This window comes from Alternaria arbusti (genome assembly GCF_024043155.1).
Source record: "Alternaria arbusti strain BMP 1465 chromosome Unknown scaffold_4, whole genome shotgun sequence".
Taxonomy (NCBI): Eukaryota; Fungi; Ascomycota; class Dothideomycetes; order Pleosporales; family Pleosporaceae; genus Alternaria; species Alternaria arbusti.
This window is the reverse complement of record NW_026249944.1, coordinates 1,668,606-1,685,135: the sequence shown is the minus strand read 5'-3', so window position 1 is coordinate 1,685,135 and position 16,530 is coordinate 1,668,606. Positions and strand designations below refer to the sequence as shown.

The window sequence follows — 16,530 nt, the reverse complement described above, 5'->3', positions numbered from 1 at the left end:
GGCGGGGCATTGTGCCGCGGACATACATACCCTCTCTTTTCTGTAATCCTCTGGTTTCTTTCAACACGTCCGTCTCACGTTTCTCAACTATGTTGCAACTCGACCCTGACTTCATCCGTATGGACGCCGAAGCTGAAAGAGCCAAGGGTTTTGTGAGATGCAAGTTCAACGAACAGATCGACTCGATACCAATGTACAGTCCCTCACATTCACTGGAATCAATATCTCTGCTAATCGACAGCCACATATAGATACAATGCCTCCCCTTCAGAACGCCAAAGAGCAGTAGAAGCCGCAACTGCTGCGCGAAAATCATGTCGCGAACTAGCTAGCGAGTTCCACGCCGTCCTACCAAGAGAGCTTCGAAACATGATATACGCCTACATCGTCGGCCCGACAGCTCAGCCTCAAACTACACCGGAATATAGCGGAATGTGGTGGCGTGTCGAGTGCGGCAAGAGCATACGCATTGGCTGGTTAGACTCGCAATGGGGCGAGGGTATTGAAGCACTCGACATCTGCGGTGAAAGTCTACACATGCAACCCAAATGCTGGGCTATGGATCCAGCATACTTTGGAGCGCACGCAGCCCAAGAACTTACAGAAACTTACTACAGTATCAACAGTTTCTACATCACGTCTGCCCAGGAGATGAGCAACCTGTTCCGCGCCGATACCTTCAAGCTCAGAATAAAGCCGCATCAGTTTATCCGCAAGTTCACGCTGGTACTCAACTTCTCCGGAACTGAAATGCAAAGCGAGGACGAAGTGGCGACTCTTCACAAAAACCTCCAAGACCTCCAGCTGCTACCTACGAAACGCAAACACGAGATTTGCATCCGCCTCGAGACCGCTTTCCAGATTGGAACTATCAAACTTGGTGGGTATCGATACCGTCACCCCTACGACATGGAAGATGAGCGAATTATGCTCAATATCCTCGAGTCGATCAGACGGCCCGTGTATGATCTCATACATAGGGGGGAGTCGGTCAGGGTGTTCCAGGCAAATTTAGACGACTGGTGTACACCACGCCAAAAGAGAATTGAAGATGTAGGAATCAGGTATTTGACATCTGCTGAAAGAGTGAAAGGCCAGTGGGTGCCGCCTTGTCGATTCTTCAGCATGACGGAAGGGGAGTGGCAAAAGGTATGCGGTTTGCTAATTATCACGCGAGTGTCTGCACGAGTGGGGCTAATGAGTGATAGGAGAAAGAAGAGGATGCAGATGGGGACTCTGCCCGGCATTACGTTCTCCGTCCGCCTAATGTTGCAAGCGACAAGAATGAGCAAGACACGAACGAAGACAGCGAGGAAGACGAGGAGGTAACGGATGAAGAAAGCGACGAAGAAGAAGAAGAAGAAGGACCAGAAAACGAGAGCGACGACGCGGAATTCTTGTTCAATCGGGACCAGACCCTAGACATGGAAACCAAGCTCAAGGTGCGCGAAGCGCTGAAAACCCGATGGCAGGAATCAGACGCTCTTGATCACTTTTGGCACAGCGGCGACTGTGAAGGCCCTTTCGGACTCCAGAAACAGAAATCACGATACGAATCGAGGGATAGTAATGGTGGAGACTTCATGTGATTGTGCTATACAGCAAGACATTATTTGAGCGGGCTACAAAGCTCCAATCAACATCGAAACACGTATTCATTACATCACAAGCACACAACATTCCATCAATCAACCAAAGAACGAATTAGATTAAGTAACTAACCATGTGCACAAAACGCAGCAGTCGCTCAGACCCAATCCTCCCTACTACACAGCCAGCACCAAGACTGGCCCAAAAGCCTCCGTCTCAAGTGAAAGCTTTAGTACAAGAAGAGTAAGCGTGAACAAAGGAAAGGGCGTGCGTCGCAGCGACAGTGGAAAAAAGGGAGAGGGACAGGTCCAACGCTCAAGGGTATGAAAAGTTTGTTGTGACAAAGCCATGCTAAACATGTGTACTCATACAAAAGAGCGATCCAGGGTGCGCGAGTGTGTGTGGTGGTTTGGAGTGGGAATGATTGGAGTGTTTAGTTTCCTCCGGAAGCCAGGTGGTCGGCGGCCTATTGGGAATTGTTAGTTTGAGCCTTCTTTTATATAGAGTGTGGTTGCATTGCTTACCTTATTGATGTCGTAGTCGTACTTCTCGAGCGCAGACAAGGCGTCATTACGTCCATAGCCCATACCAGTCAGCTTCTTGAGGATAGGGTCGTCATGCTCGGTTCCAGTGCTGATTGCACGACCAAGCGAAGGCATCTGAGGCGATAATCCCTGAGACTTGGATGAAGAAGCAGCAGCCTCCTCATTGTCGAGAGTGTCAAAGACAGACTTGCCAAAGTCAGTGGATGCTTGCTGCGAGTGCGAGCCCTTGTCGGTTTGCGACGACTCTAGGTTGGAGAAGATGGCATCCCAGTCCTGGGACGAGGCAGCGGGTTGAGGCTGCTGGGGCTGTCCTCCAAACGTCTGCGACAGGTGTTCAAAGTCACTGAAGCTGTCATCACCACGAGGCTTGCCGGTGGGAGTCTGCTGAGAAGCCATGGTATTTGACTTGGAGGCAGCTGGCGAGTCAAACACTGGGTTGAACTCGTCGAGACCTTCACGGTTCTGCGAAGAGAACATGAAGTCGTCATCAGCCCGGTCATCCTCCTTGGCATCTGCTAGATCATCAAATCCGGCGTCGAAGTCATCGTTGAAGGCAGACTTGCCGAGTTGGGGGACGTTGTTGGAAGGCGATGGGCCCTTGTTGTTCTCATTGGCACCGTAGGATACTGCAGAGTGGTATTGGTCGGATGGAACGGTCGATGATGGAGTATCTAGAGGAGGGGGCGATGTGGTCGCAGACTTGGAAGGGCCGCCAAAGAGAGCAGCTCCGTGACCACCAGGAGGATTGTACGACTTCTCCGGGCCTTGCGCGGTGTCAGGAGATCCTGGCGACGTTGGATCTTCGCGAGCGGGAAGAAGACCACCGAATTCAGGGGGGAATTGGTTCGATCCACTTCTGGTCTGGTTCACAGTGGACTCGTAGGTGGGTGGGGACTTCTGTGCGCTAGGAGAGGGCAAGCCGCCGATGTTGGAGTCCAGGCGGGTAGTTGGCGGCGGGGCTCTGTACAGCTCGTCACTTGACGCAGTACCTGGGCGCTGCTGTTGCTGAGAGCGCTGCTCTTGTCCTGTGCTAGTACGCTTCTGGTTTGGCGACGCGGATGTGAAGTTGTCATCGAATCCGCGCTCATCGTTACTGTCGCTGTCATCATCGTGAGCGAGGTCCTCGATCGGAGGGAACTCCTTGTTGAACCTGTTGGAGTTATCCGCGGGTGCGCTTGTGGTGGATGCAGTAGCAGTGTTCTGACGACTAGGGCCGAAGCCAGCGAATGCCGCATCGAAATCATCCTTGCCTCCACGAGGTTGTTCACCAGAAGTGCCGCCGAAGGGGTCGGCGCGGTTGATGTTCCTGTTGGGGGCGCTCAGACTGCTCTCTCCAGTTTGGTTCTGTTGAAGAGGCGTAGCAGCCTCACGTGGGAAGGCACCAGGAATGTCAACACCAGCTGAAGGTGCTCCGAAGTTAGAGAAGGCATCCTTACGGTCCTCAGCTCTGGTTGAGCGCTGAGTATCACTGGTGATACTGGCTACAGGAGATGCTGACGAGAAGTTACGATTGAATAGAGAAGGGTTAAAGTTGTCGGTTTCTGTACGGTTAGTTTCAGTTCGCTCCACCGTGGGCTTCTCTGCTATTGGTGTGCTCGCAGGAGATGCCTGGGAGATTGTAGGGGTCTCGTTGCCAGGGCCACCGTATCTGCTGGCAGGAGCAGTAGCTCGCACGGAAGAGCTGAACGAGTCGGATCGCTGGCCACCTTCCCTCAGAGGCAGGAATGAAGAGCCGAATTGACGCGACTCAGGGGGAGCTGGCGGGTCTGCAGCGCGGGGAGATTCCTGGTAAGAAGACAGAGGGGGTGAGGTAGACGGTGTGGGAACGTCAGGACCTTCGGAAGAGCGTACTGACTGGCCGGATGGAACAGAGAAGCTGGGACCTTGGCTCTGGTTTTCGGGACGGAAAGAGACGGGAGGTGCTGTGCTTTGAGGAGTGCCGAAGCTACCAAAAACGCTGTCAAAGTCCTTGTGCGGGCCTTCACGTGCGAATCCAGATGGCGACATGGTGTTCTCCGCAACAGGTTGGGGCGACTTGCGGAAGAATGGGTTCGTGCTCTGGCTTGTAGTGGACGCTGCAGGGCTGACGGCGACGGCGGGGGTCTGGGCCTGCGGACTGCGTGTGCCCTCTTCCTGCGACTTGGTCAAGTCGTTCATTTCGTTCCTGATCTTGTCGCGTTCTCCCTCATTGGTAGCAAGCTGCTTCTTGTTGATAGCAACCATGCCCTTCTGCTGTCGGGCATCGTTCCTCATCTTGTCAAGCTGAGGTCGCAGCTGTCCGATCTCGGTGTTGAGCTGGCGGATGCGTTCTTTCAAGCTGTTGTTCTCACGTTGGTCAGCCTCAAGTTGGCCTCCCACCTGGCGGTGCTGATTCTGGAGATCCTGGTAAGAGCCCTCGATCATAGCAAGGTCCTGTTGCAGCTTGCGGGTCTCGTTGTGAGAGGCAGCCAGTCGGTCCTCTAGCGCCTTGACAGCCTTGACTTCCTGGTCGTACTGGGTCTTGAACTGAGAGAGGCGCAGCTCGAGATCGCGCTTCTGAGTGTTAACACTGTTGAGATCGCCCTCGGTCGCAGTCTTCTTGTTCTGAACTTCCTGCATCTGGTTTCGGAGAGTGGTCATCTGATTAGACATGTTGGCCAGGTCAGTCGAGTCTTGTGTCAGCTTCTTGTTGATCTCAGCAACATCCTCTCCACCCAGCAAATCGTCCATTGCGGATGGTGTGGAGTGTTGGGGCACGCCAGAGGTACCCGATTGGCCTGTAGAATGCGCAGTAAGAGTCTGACCGAATGAAGAACTAGGCATGAACGGCTTGAAGGTGGAAGCGGGGTTTCGCGGTTGCGGCTGGAACGGATGAGGAGACGTGGGTGAAGTTGGCTTGCTTCCGAAAGGATCCGCCTCGAATGGCTTGCTGAAGGTAGCCGAGCCGCCTGTCGATTGCGGTTGCTGAGGAGCAGGAGCCGGTGCTGTGAAGGCGTCGAGTCCGAAAAGATCATCTGCAGCTGATTTGGCGGCGCGAGGAACGGGTGGCGCTGGCTGAGGAGCAGCTACTGGTACTGCTTGGTTGGCGGCTGTTCGTAAGCTCGGGGGGATCAGGCTGGGTGGTAGCGTTGCTGGAAGCTGGTCTCCCTTCCGTTGTTGACGGATGAGGTACATTGCGACTGCGAACTCGTCCTTGGACAGCTGACCTTCCGAATTGATGTCTGCGAGGTCCCATATTCCTGCGAGAACATCTTCGGGCAGGCCGGAATCGCTGAAAAAGCGCACTGCCTGGTCGCCAGTGATAAAACCGCGACCCATGGTGTCAACCGTCTTGAAGAGGTTGTCGTAAGACGCCTTCTCTTGTGGGCTGATGAGCCAATCGCTGCCGGTCGGTTGGGGTGCTGGAGCCGGTGCTCCAAAGGGCGTTCGTCCAAGGGGACTCGATTGCCGCGGCTGGTTTTGCTGACCGCTGAACTGGCGCGGGATGGACATGGATTGGTCTGGTCGGCCGGGTGGAGGTGGGAGTTGTCCCCGTCGTGAGGCGGCTTCGTACAGGCCTGGGGGTAGGGCGGTCGGGAGGGCCTTCATGTTGCCAGTTCGGTAAGAGGCAAGCATGTGCATGGCGATGATGAATTCGGTGACGTTCAGAGCGCCGCGCTGCTCCGTGTCGGAAAGATTCCAGATGCGACCGAGGACTTCATTGGGTAACCGCGCTTTCTCGAAGATCTCCTTTGCATTCTCGCCTGGAAATGTTAGAGCCGCACTAGCCGAGTATCAAGACACATACCAGAGAGCACGCCATTGACGGCCCCAGACTTCTCGAAGAGGCCTGCGTATTCAGCAGCCTTGGCAGGTACTAGCGGAGGCACGCGGATGGGGCCGTTGCCGCTCATCTGCGGTTGTATCGAACCGGTGGGTTGTGGAGAGAAGCTCGGGGCGGCGGGAGGAGCGGATGGGATGTTCAAGCCCTCGAACTTGGGCAGGGGCGCAGCTGCGGGAGTGTCAGCGCATGGCTATACTGAGGGCAATTGAGGTCATACGTCTAAAGGCCAGCTCTGGGGCGGGGTCTCTGCCGGCCTGGTAGTGTCCGATGAGGCGCAGGACCTGGCAGAAGCCGGCCATGGTCAGGAGACCGCGGTTCTCCGTGTCTGCAATCTGCCATATCTCGCCCAGGACAGCGGGTGCCAACTTGGTGCGCTCGAAGAACTTGACGGCAATCTCGCCTGTTATGACGCCCAGCTTCTCCGTGTCGGCTTGCTGGAAGAGGAACTGGAAGACGCGCTTCTCCTCGGGCGTCAGGTTGAGGACGGGCTGGTCTGCGCCGCGTTAGCTGGGACTTGGGCAGGTGTATGTGTCAGCACGCACTCAATTCGCCGCTCTGTGCGAGGTCCGCCATGGCTGTGTGGGCTCCGGGGACGGCGCTCGTGGTTGTTAGGCTTCTGCCTGGGTGGATGAGGCTGAAGCTCCCGGCGCTGTCGTGTAATGGAGCGGGGAAGCTTTGGGCGGCCGGGCGGTGGACTGCTGCAGGACTAGCGGCCGGCGGCTACACGCGAAAAAACACCTCTCGAGTAGCGATGGAAAGCCCTTGGGGGTGAAGGGGGCGCGATGGTGGTAGCAATGTTGGTGGAGGGTTGGCCTTGGGGAGATGCGCCGGAAGCTTGATCCTAGTGATGCTAGGCGCGAGTTAGTCGTTAGTGCTGCGTCGATGCTCACAACTCGTCTATTGGGCGGGAACACAGCAGCTGTCACGGGCCCAGCCACGCTGTCGATGCATCCCATCCCGCCCTGCCACTCATTTCCATGCACATGGCCGGCCTCCGCATTTCACCCAAGCCCCCGGCCAATCGCACACGCAGAATTATTCCGGATGTGTAACCTGACGCACCGGGTCATCAGCGGTGGATCCGCATGTGAATTTGACGCTGCTGTGTGAGGATGCGTGTTGTCATTACTTCGTGATTACAAGTCTTGTACAATAGAGTGGTGAAGGGCCTGTACACCCACGCTTCATCGCCGCTCGCCACGACCCCGGCTGTTCTTCTCTCTCCAGCACTTGACAAAAGCCAGACTAGGGCTCACTTCCTCACGCCTCCCCCACGCCCGTCCCAGCAGCCAGTCAGTGACACTGATAACCTTGGCCGTCCTGTCCCAGTGCTGGCCCTCTTCCGTGTGCTCGATGATGTGATTCAAGATGCGCCCCTCTTCGTCGAACTCGAACTTGAACAGCCCAGTGAATTCCTGGTGCGGCCTCTTGGATCCTGCGACAATGCTCGTAATCTTTTCGACTACGTCGCTGACCTGGCCGTTCTCCTTCTCCGATCTGCATGTCTGCCACCGGACTATGAGCTTCTCGTTGCGTACGTTGCTTGTGGTTGATCCTCCATTCTTGACCATGCGCTCAGACAATATCTTGAGCTTTACATTGCCCAGTACGGGGACTTGGCCCCATGCGACCGGTGCAGTCCATAATGCTGCCGCGTATGAAATCCTCCCGCTCACGGTGGGTAGGTGCGGGTGAGTCGAGGGGAACAGTTGAAGGCTGATCTGCGGGGAGAGTATATCTTGCGGTAGCGGCGATATTAAGAGCGAAGGTAGGCGATCGTGGAGTACTCGAATTGCTGTGACCGTGTCAGCCATGTACTCCTGCTTCTAGAAGGCGCCACCTACTGTTTCCGAGTTTCAAGTTGCGCTCATTCGAACGCGCCTTCTCGCGTTCATCGGATTCCGGATGGGAGCATGGCGACGAGCTAGTGAACCAGTGCCTTGACACGGATGCCTGTCTCGCGCCGGCGTCGCTGAGGGTCCTCTTGTACTGCTTGAGCCCCAGCAGCCGGGGCGCAGTGAGCGATCTCGCTGTCCTAGTGGGGAGTTGCGTGCGGGCAAACGTGGAGAAGCGCCGCATCAGACCGCTGGTCATCTGTGTGGATAGGGATATGCGACCATAGGTGAAGATGTGCTAGGTGGTGAAATGGCAATTGCGGAGGATTCGCTGTCTTCGCGCGCTAGTCGTACGACCGAAAAGCGTGCTCAGGTGGGTCCAACCTCCAAATGCCGGGGTAGGGGTCGTGACGTAAGTTTACCGACCATCTACATCCCGCTGCAGCTACCGTCCTCGCCACGCCTGTTCGCATTGAGATGTCCCGGTGGGACGATCGATCTCCAGATGTACAATGACGCCTATAAAGATGAGGATATCTCTGCTCAACAGTCCCTTGGATGATTTTTCAATTTCGTCTCAGCAGCTTCCCTAAAACGCCAGTTAGACCTTTTGTTTACAAAGGGTAAGAACGACCCCGCAGTTACCCCATGCCCAAGCTACCACTAACATATCGAGTATTAGATCGCGAACATACAAGAACATTCTCCCACTCCCCAAATTCTCCACAATGGCCACCTCAGGGAAGCGCATCGTCTTCACCGGCGGCTCAGGAAAGGCTGGACGCCATGTCATCCCAGAACTCATCAAGAAGGGCTACTCGGTACTCAATCTTGACTTGACAGGTACATTCCCGATTTCTTCGCTGCAATGTTCTATGAATTGACATCAACCAGACTTTCCCGACCCGAACGCCGGAGTCTTCACCCTCAAAACCGACCTCACAGACAGCGGCCAAGTCTTCAACGCGCTCACAACCCACTTCAACTTCGCCGGCTATGAAGGTCCTCACGTACCCGGCCCACCAGACGCAGTCATTCACTTCGCAGCCTACGCACGAAACATGCTGGTACCCGACAACGAGTGCTATGCTGGCAACGTGAGGTCCACATACAATGTTATCGAGGCAGCGTGCAAGCTCGGCGTCAAGAAAATCATCATCGCTAGCAGCGAAACAACCTACGAAGTGTGCTTTGGCCAAGGAGATCTCGACTACACCGCATTCCCACTGACTGAAGATATGGACGTAAACCCCATGGACACCTACGCCATCTCCAAACTCTGCGGCGAGCGCGTAGCACGTGGATTTGCCCGCAGATTCGACGCCGACATATACGCCCTCCGCATTGGAAACGTTATCGAGCCCCATGAGTACGAGCGCGACTTCCCAAAGTACATCAAGTCCCCAGAGTGCCGCAAGAGGAACGCTTGGGCGTACATTGATGCTCGCGATCTTGGTCAGATTTGCGATCTATGCGTACAGAAGGATGGACTAGGCTTCCAGGTCTTCAACGCAACGAACGATACCATCACTGCTACGTTCCCGACAAAGCAGTTTCTGGAACAGTATGCGCCGAATACGCCCATCACAAGGGAGATGGATGAGTGGGAGGCACCGCTGAGTAACCGCAAGATTAGGGATGTTCTTGGATTCAAGGAGGAACATAACTGGCGGAAGTACTACAACCCTGATCAGTAGATGCGGATCAACTGCCCTCAACAATACCAAGCACATGTTCAAAGTTCAGATATTCGAATTGTTTTGAGTTTCGTGATGTTCCTATCATATGCGTTTACACCACTTCTCCTCTCTCCTCCACATCACTCCGTCCATGCTTCTCGCTGACAGCAGCAACAACATGCCCATCATCCCCACTCACTTTAACCCTCCCAGTATCCCCCTTATGCCCCTGCGTACCAATCCTCAGAAAGGGAACAAGAAGCAGCCCAGGTACCGATGCCGCGACCGCGAACCAAAACACCGCCGCAAACGGCTCGGCAGCATTTTTCGCATAGTAGCCAGAGGTAGCAGGACGTCTTTGAACGGCATCAAATATGGCAGTCGCAGCACCATACGCAATCGCAGTACACAGACGAGTCAGAGTCTGGAATAGCGACCCGGCAATGGATTGTTTGTTTGTAGGCATGGATGAGAGGACGTACATCTACTCGTGATCAGTGTCAAGAACCACTAACAATAGACAACGAAATTGGAAGGGAGAGAAACTTACATTAGCGACAATGAACTGGAAATCCACCCCAATAACACACAAACACAGTGCGGGGAACGAGAACGCCCAGTACGAGTCTCCGTACCTCTGCACGGCTGCAAGAGTGAAGGAAACGGTTAGGGCGGCGGCACCGATGCCTACAAGGAGTTTGTTGGAGACTTTGTGTTGGACGAGGGCGGCTACGGCGTTGGCTGTTAGACCTACGATTACCATGGGGAGCATGTGCACGCCTGTCATGAGGGCGTTGTAGTTGAGTTGGGTTTGGAAGTAGAGTGCGATCCAGAAGGAGAAGATGGGGAAGCCGAGGAAACCGCAGGAGAGGATGACTAGGAGCTGGATTGGTGGGCGTGTTAGTGGACTGTGAAACTTTTCTTCTGGTAGTAATGGTGGTAGTGGGGTTGATGGTAGAAGAGTAGACGTGAAGAAGGACTTACAAGAGAAAAGTCCCGGTCATACCAGATCTTCATATCGATCATAGCATATGGATATCTGATCTCCCATATGACAAACGCCGCGATGAGGATAAGACCTAGGATCAGCAGGACAAGAACATATGGTGTCTTCCACCCCTGCGGTGCATCGCCTCCGAGACTATTCCATAATCAGTCTGATGCCTTCTCAACCCCATGTAAAGGACATACCTCAACGCCGCACAAAACATCCCAATCCCCAGCACCGTCAACCCCGTCCCCGGCAAATCCAACCTCTTAACCGTCTCGGCATCCAACCTCCTCTTGGGCGTCCCATCCCTCGGCACCGTAAACGCCGCAACAATACTAGTCACAAAGTACACAATAGCAAGTAACCAAAACCCCGCTCTCCAACTAAACACCTGCGTGAACAGTCCCGACAAGATAGTCCCAAAAACAAAGCCCATAGGGTTTCCCGCGCTGAAACAGCCAAAAGCGCGGTTCTTGCGTCGGCTGGGCAACTCGTAGATGGCGCCCAGCATGCCTTGGGCTGGGGGCACGGAGGACGCGGAGAAGATGCCTAGCACGCCGCAGAGGATATCCAAAGTCATGCCCGAGGTGGAGAAACCGGCGCCGAGACAGAAGACAGAGAAGAGGAACATGGAGGCTATGAACATGGTTTTGCGGCCGAAGAGGTCGGCTACGCTGCCGAAGAAGAGGAGGAGGGATCCTGCTGTGAGTCTATTCATTCTCAGCTTGTGTGCGCCTAGATGTTGTGCTGGTAGTATGCTTACGATGTCGCTGCATTCATCCATGTGATTTCCGCATTCGTCATGTTGAGATCCCGCGCGGCGAAAGAACTCATGACTGTGATTGACCCCGTTAGGAAGCTCGTCATGGCTACAGCCATGGTCACCGAGGCGATGAACATGCATTCTTGGAAGGTCGATGTAAAGCATTCTGGTCGCGCGTTGGGGTCCTTATCGCTGATTGGTTGATCATGATGGGAAAGGGAAGCGGCGACTTCGGCGTCTGCGTCTGCTGCGTCCGCCCCCATTTCGTGTCGGAACGCTGAACGCAAAGTTGAAAGAAGCGCAAAGAGCATTTGATAGAGAAAAGATGCTATGTGAGTTTCGAATTGATGAGACAGGGATTAGATGAGCAACGATCGAAATGCGCCGATTGTGGAATTATTCAGCGCGCGGAATTCATCCATGAGGCCGCGCTTGTTGCATAACCTGGAATGTCTAGCCGCTATTTAGGCAAGTGATGGCTGCACTATTCCCGGCTTGCATATATGCGCAGTTACGGAGTCGGAGAAACACCGATGTCAAGGCCCGCGGAGTGTGCTTAATGCGCTGGAGAGAAGATGGTAGGCTCATAGAGAGCGAAGGAGATGGATGTCGTGGTACACGTACATTATCTTACAGCTTAATTACTTTCCACTCACCTAGTTGCATCTTTCCTAATTGACCACCTAATGGGCCTTGTACCTCTCTTCCATTAGCCCAGAGTTTCTTGCCTGCCCAATGCTCGATGAATCCATCTGGACCTGATACTATGATCAACCTTGAGCCGTTCTCCACCCGTTGCCTTTGTATCTTCTTCTCGACCTCGGATGGATGGATAAATGTCTTCTCCTCGTCGACGTAGTAGTTGACACGGAGGCCTTCGCCTTTCGTTGCTTCGCTCCGCTTCTTGAGCGCATCCAGTTCCTTCACCACAATGCCCTTGGACGCGGTAGATGAGTCCTCGGCAAGTGGTGCAGCTGCAACAGACTCGCTGGAACCGAAGAAGCTCTGCCACCAGCCTACTCGATCTAGTGCAGATGTTGTACTGCCTCTGTCGTCGCTGACGCCACCTACACATTCTTCACGCCGCCTGTTCGCCCATAGTATGTGCATCCGGCTTCCAGTCCTTCTCCCTAGGGCTTGCGCAACCTGCATCGCGGGTGCTATGCCGGTCCCGCCTGCCAAGAAGACTACCTCTATGATATCGCGCGGAAGCTCAAGTTCGGTGTTCGGTCCTCGTAGCTCGACGGTGGATTGTTCGGGTAGTCGGTGCAGGTAGGTCGAGACCTCGCCTCCCTGTTCTTGCCGTATGAGCAGCCTCATATCCTCAGGCTCATTCTCACCATTCTTGTGGACGTCTGGGGGCAAAGGCGGCAGCGGTGTGTATGCGCGCGCAATCTGTAGTTGTGGCTGCTTAATCTGGACACTCCAGATACTGCGCTTCCACACCTCCTTCACACTTTCCGTGTCTGAGACGCCATTACTATTGCGCAATGTAAATATCGCGCTGGTCGACGAGACGGGCTGTTTGTCTACAAGCGTGTACGGCGTGAAGGTATGCGGGTTCAACGATGCGTCGGAGGGGTCGGCGGATTTCGTGAAGCGATAGGCGGCGCCGCCAATGGCTGAGGTCCCGAGTACTATCAAGGGCCCTGCTCGCCGTTTGAGCCAAGACATGGCGTCTATGGGATTTGGCCGTCTTCAACAAGATGTCGTGGTCTCTCGCCGTGGAAACGCTGCGGAAGAATCTCGACATGACGACATGGCCCAAGCGCGATGCCCACCTTAGTATGCCGAGGCGTGATCATGTCCGATGCCATCATTACTAAAGGGTATCTTGTGGCATTCTGATATCTGATGCGCAGATCGATACAGTCAGGCTGAGTTAGAGACTATACCAATATTGCTCTATGTGTCGTCCAGTAGACTCTTTCCTGGCACCTGTGAGAGTGAAGAGGTTCGACTTCGTGGGGCTGCTGTAGCGCGCGTGGGATGGCTGTAACGCGTCTCTGACTTCTAGAACATGGCGCGGGGTTTTAAGGAGGTGGCAAGAGGTCGATCGGCTGGGTGAAACAACATTAGCGAAGGTTGCTTTCCTTTTCGAGGACATGCACACCTCAGATGCGTCGAGCAGCTAAGCGGCTGCTTCCGTTGGACCCTGCATCTGGGGCCTATTGACCCTAACCAGGTGGCGTCCTGGCATGAGATCGTTATCGTTCATTGTAACACTTCCATCGCTTTACCACCGCTCTCACCGCTCTACTACTGTCAGCCTTCCATCTACTCGAATACAGCCAAGGTACGCCTACAATCCCGATCCACGGTTCCGCACTTGCACCGGCGGATCGCCGGAGTTATCACGGGATAAGATTTCAGCCCTACTACCTCTTCAACTTTTCACCTACCACGATACAACACCTGGCTGTCGCTGAGACGTCTGGTCTGACTGTCTCGACGATTCAATATTGAAATCTGTTGTAGAAACATCATACGCACTGTCCGACCATCCCGGGCTCCATATCCAAGGCCAAAGCGATGGCGCCTGCCGTTCTGACTCAGCGCCCAAGGATACTCTGCCTGGACGCCTACGACTCTTTCTCAAACAACATTGTCGCGCTGGTCGAACAGAATGTAGACGCGGAAATCATCAAAATCTTCATCGATGATCCCATTTTTGCGAAGCCATCAGCCTCTGGGGAGTACACAGCATTTACCGACTATTTGAAGAGCTTTGATGCCGTCATCGCAGGGCCAGGACCTGGCTGGGCGAAGTGTGACGAAGATGTTGGTCTAATGAAGGAACTCTGGAAACTTCGGGATGACCAGATTATTCCAGTGCTCGGTATATGTCTCGGATTCCAGTCGTTATGCCTTGCATTTGGAACCGATATCGAGCGGCTCGCGGAACCAAAGCACGGTATCATAACGGCCGTCTTACACAAGAGCCAGTCAATCTTCCGCGGTGTGGAGAGTCTGTTAGCAACGCAGTACCACTCTTTGCAAGTCAAACTCGATCATCCCATACAAAACAAGCGCGCTGTACGGTATCCTGCACAGCTTTGGGAACCCACCGAGACCTGCCCCCAGTTGGAGCCGTTGGCGTGGGATTTTGATAGCGATCTCAACGGTGCCGTTCTCATGGGCGTCAAACACTTGCAGAAGCCGTTCTGGGGAGTCCAATTTCATCCAGAGTCGATATGTACAAATGACGAGGGCAAGCGCATCATTCGCAATTGGTGGGAGGACGCCCAAGCCTGGAACCGGAAGCGTGTGTTCAGGAACGTCCCCAAGCATGGTCTCACATCTAACGTGCCGTCTTTGCCGATGACTGCTGATGATTTCCGACGAGAATTGGGGCTCTACGGCACGAAGAAACAGACCAAACGCTCTTACACCGATTTCGTCGCAAAACTTGACAGCGACACAATCACACCCTTCGAGCTGGCTTCACTCATTGCGCACGGGGACGGGCAGTCATTACCGGATCTACCACCGAGTACTGTGCATTGTGCGACCACGGGAAGTGGACGACTTACCGTTGCGGATGCCTGTGAGCTCTTCGAGTTATCAAGAGGCGAAGCCATAGTGTTAGAGTCGGGATTGCAATCGAACCTCGTGCCCATGGCTGTGGGAACAGGCAGATACAGCATTATTGGTGTTGTCATCCCAGAAGAGACTCTGCGCCTACATTATTACGCTGGCACCCGCAGAATGGAGCTCAGAGATGGTAAAGACCAAGTGCACACAGACTGGACCGTGGCCGACCCTTGGCCCTACGTACGAGAAGTTATGAAGAGCCTTCAGCCCTCGACTCCGCCACAGGGTTCAACATGGGCTCCTTTCTGGGGAGGTTTGATGGGATATGCATCTTACGAGGCTGGTCTAGAAACAATTGACGTCAACAGCCACGAAGAAGCCTCATATCCGGACATCTGCTTCGCCTACATAACAAGGAGCATTGTCTTTGACCACCAGATCAAAAAGATCTATGTTCAAAGTATTCGCGGTCCCTGTGACCAAGATTGGGTCATCAACACAATAGAGAGACTGTATGAGCATGCAGGGTTCAAATCACGAGAGACTACCCCGAACTCTGCTGCAATGAGACAGGTCGACCCTTTCGAGACGCATGGCACCATGCACCAGTATATTGAGTCGTGCCATCAGCTCACAGTTGGCGAAGACGATTACTGCGACAAAGTCAGTGCTTGTAAGGACTCGATAGCAGATGGCCAGAGCTACGAGTTGTGCCTCACAACTCGCAACGAGGTTCGCGCTCGCAAGCCAACAGCGTGCAGAATATCTCACTCGGAGGACAACGAACATTCCTGGAACCTCTACAAACGTCTGACTGGTCAAAATCCGGCGCCATTCAGCGCCTACATGAGGATGCATAATGTACATATACTGTGCTCCTCGCCAGAGCGGTACATAAGCTGGGACCGATCGCAAACTGCACAATGCCGGCCGATCAAAGGAACAGTGCAGAAGAAACCTGGTGTAACTGCCGAGATGGCCCACGACATCCTCTCGTCGTCCAAGGAACGCGCAGAAAATCTCATGATTGTCGATCTTACCCGCCATCAGCTTCACGGTGTCTACGGCTCCGAGAACGTCCGAGTGAGCCAGCTCATGGAAGTCGAAGAATACGAAACACTGTGGCAACTAGTCTCAGTCGTCGACGCCGTACCCAGCGGAATCTACAAGCCTACCACCCCGGAAGATTGGGAAGACCCTGTGGAATACGCTTCCAAAAAGCCAACCAAACACTCGGTGCCATACTTAGGGTTCGACGCTTTCGTCGAGAGTCTGCCACCAGGAAGTATGACTGGGGCGCCCAAGAAGCGCTCATGCGAAATCCTTCACACCGTGGAGAGTGGCGTGAGGCGAGGCATATACTCAGGTGTTCTCGGGTATCTCGACGTCGGAGGAGGCGGCGACTTCAACGTCGTCATCCGTACCGCTATCAAGATCGACGACGATCAGGAAGATGAGAAACAAGACGTCTGGCGCATCGGTGCTGGCGGGGCCGTCACAAGCCAGAGCACCCCACAAGGCGAATTTGAGGAGATGATTGCCAAGTTCGGCAGCACGAATAGAGCCTTCATGCCATTGCCACCACCAAAGCCAAAGACAAAGGGTAGAAGGGTTGAGATCATTGAGCCTGACGACCCGGAATTTGCGGAGCTATTGGCGAGCATGAGGGGTGGAGAGGAATTGACGCTCGACGATGCGCAGCTCATGTTGAGGGCTGTGGAACGCGAGCTCAGAAGACGGAATGCTGCAGGAGATACGGCAGGCTTTATTCCAGATGGAGAATAATTCGTT

At 54.3% G+C, this 16,530-nt stretch overlaps 7 protein-coding genes across 7 annotated transcripts; 3 read left to right on the top strand and 4 right to left on the bottom strand.

The window, feature by feature from the left end:
- Nucleotides 1–89: 89 nt before the first annotated feature.
- J4E86_004219 (uncharacterized protein) lies at nucleotides 90–1,589 on the top strand (the record flags this gene model as incomplete). Its single annotated transcript, XM_051444763.1, has 3 exons — nucleotides 90–193; nucleotides 252–1,149; nucleotides 1,209–1,589. 3 exons carry the CDS (start codon nucleotides 90–92, stop codon nucleotides 1,587–1,589), a joined length of 1,383 nt encoding a protein of 460 aa, XP_051304388.1.
- Nucleotides 1,590–2,023: 434 nt separating this feature from the next.
- Nucleotides 2,024–6,510, bottom strand: J4E86_004218 (uncharacterized protein; the record flags this gene model as incomplete). Its single annotated transcript, XM_051444762.1, has 5 exons — nucleotides 2,024–2,056; nucleotides 2,115–5,857; nucleotides 5,902–6,105; nucleotides 6,155–6,430; nucleotides 6,480–6,510. The coding sequence occupies 5 exons, from the start codon at nucleotides 6,508–6,510 to the stop codon at nucleotides 2,024–2,026; spliced, it is 4,287 nt and encodes a 1,428-aa protein (XP_051304387.1).
- Nucleotides 6,511–7,121: 611 nt separating this feature from the next.
- J4E86_004217 (uncharacterized protein) lies at nucleotides 7,122–8,031 on the bottom strand (the record flags this gene model as incomplete). The annotated part of the gene is made up of 2 exons (XM_051444761.1): nucleotides 7,122–7,732; nucleotides 7,782–8,031. 2 exons carry the CDS (start codon nucleotides 8,029–8,031, stop codon nucleotides 7,122–7,124), a joined length of 861 nt encoding a protein of 286 aa, XP_051304386.1.
- Nucleotides 8,032–8,500: 469 nt separating this feature from the next.
- J4E86_004216 (putative secondary metabolism biosynthetic enzyme) lies at nucleotides 8,501–9,469 on the top strand (the record flags this gene model as incomplete). The annotated part of the gene is made up of 2 exons (XM_051444760.1): nucleotides 8,501–8,615; nucleotides 8,667–9,469. The coding sequence occupies 2 exons, from the start codon at nucleotides 8,501–8,503 to the stop codon at nucleotides 9,467–9,469; spliced, it is 918 nt and encodes a 305-aa protein (XP_051304385.1).
- Nucleotides 9,470–9,563: 94 nt separating this feature from the next.
- On the bottom strand, nucleotides 9,564–11,342 carry J4E86_004215 (uncharacterized protein; the record flags this gene model as incomplete). Its single annotated transcript, XM_051444759.1, has 5 exons — nucleotides 9,564–9,935; nucleotides 10,002–10,334; nucleotides 10,436–10,592; nucleotides 10,643–11,152; nucleotides 11,206–11,342. The coding sequence occupies 5 exons, from the start codon at nucleotides 11,340–11,342 to the stop codon at nucleotides 9,564–9,566; spliced, it is 1,509 nt and encodes a 502-aa protein (XP_051304384.1).
- A 493-nt stretch (nucleotides 11,343–11,835) lies between these two features.
- On the bottom strand, nucleotides 11,836–12,879 carry J4E86_004214 (uncharacterized protein; the record flags this gene model as incomplete). The annotated part of the gene is made up of 1 exon (XM_051444758.1): nucleotides 11,836–12,879. The coding sequence occupies one exon, from the start codon at nucleotides 12,877–12,879 to the stop codon at nucleotides 11,836–11,838; it is 1,044 nt and encodes a 347-aa protein (XP_051304383.1).
- Nucleotides 12,880–13,737: 858 nt separating this feature from the next.
- Nucleotides 13,738–16,524, top strand: J4E86_004213 (uncharacterized protein; the record flags this gene model as incomplete). The annotated part of the gene is made up of 1 exon (XM_051444757.1): nucleotides 13,738–16,524. One exon carries the CDS (start codon nucleotides 13,738–13,740, stop codon nucleotides 16,522–16,524), a length of 2,787 nt encoding a protein of 928 aa, XP_051304382.1.
- Between the last annotated feature and the right edge of the window lie 6 nt (nucleotides 16,525–16,530).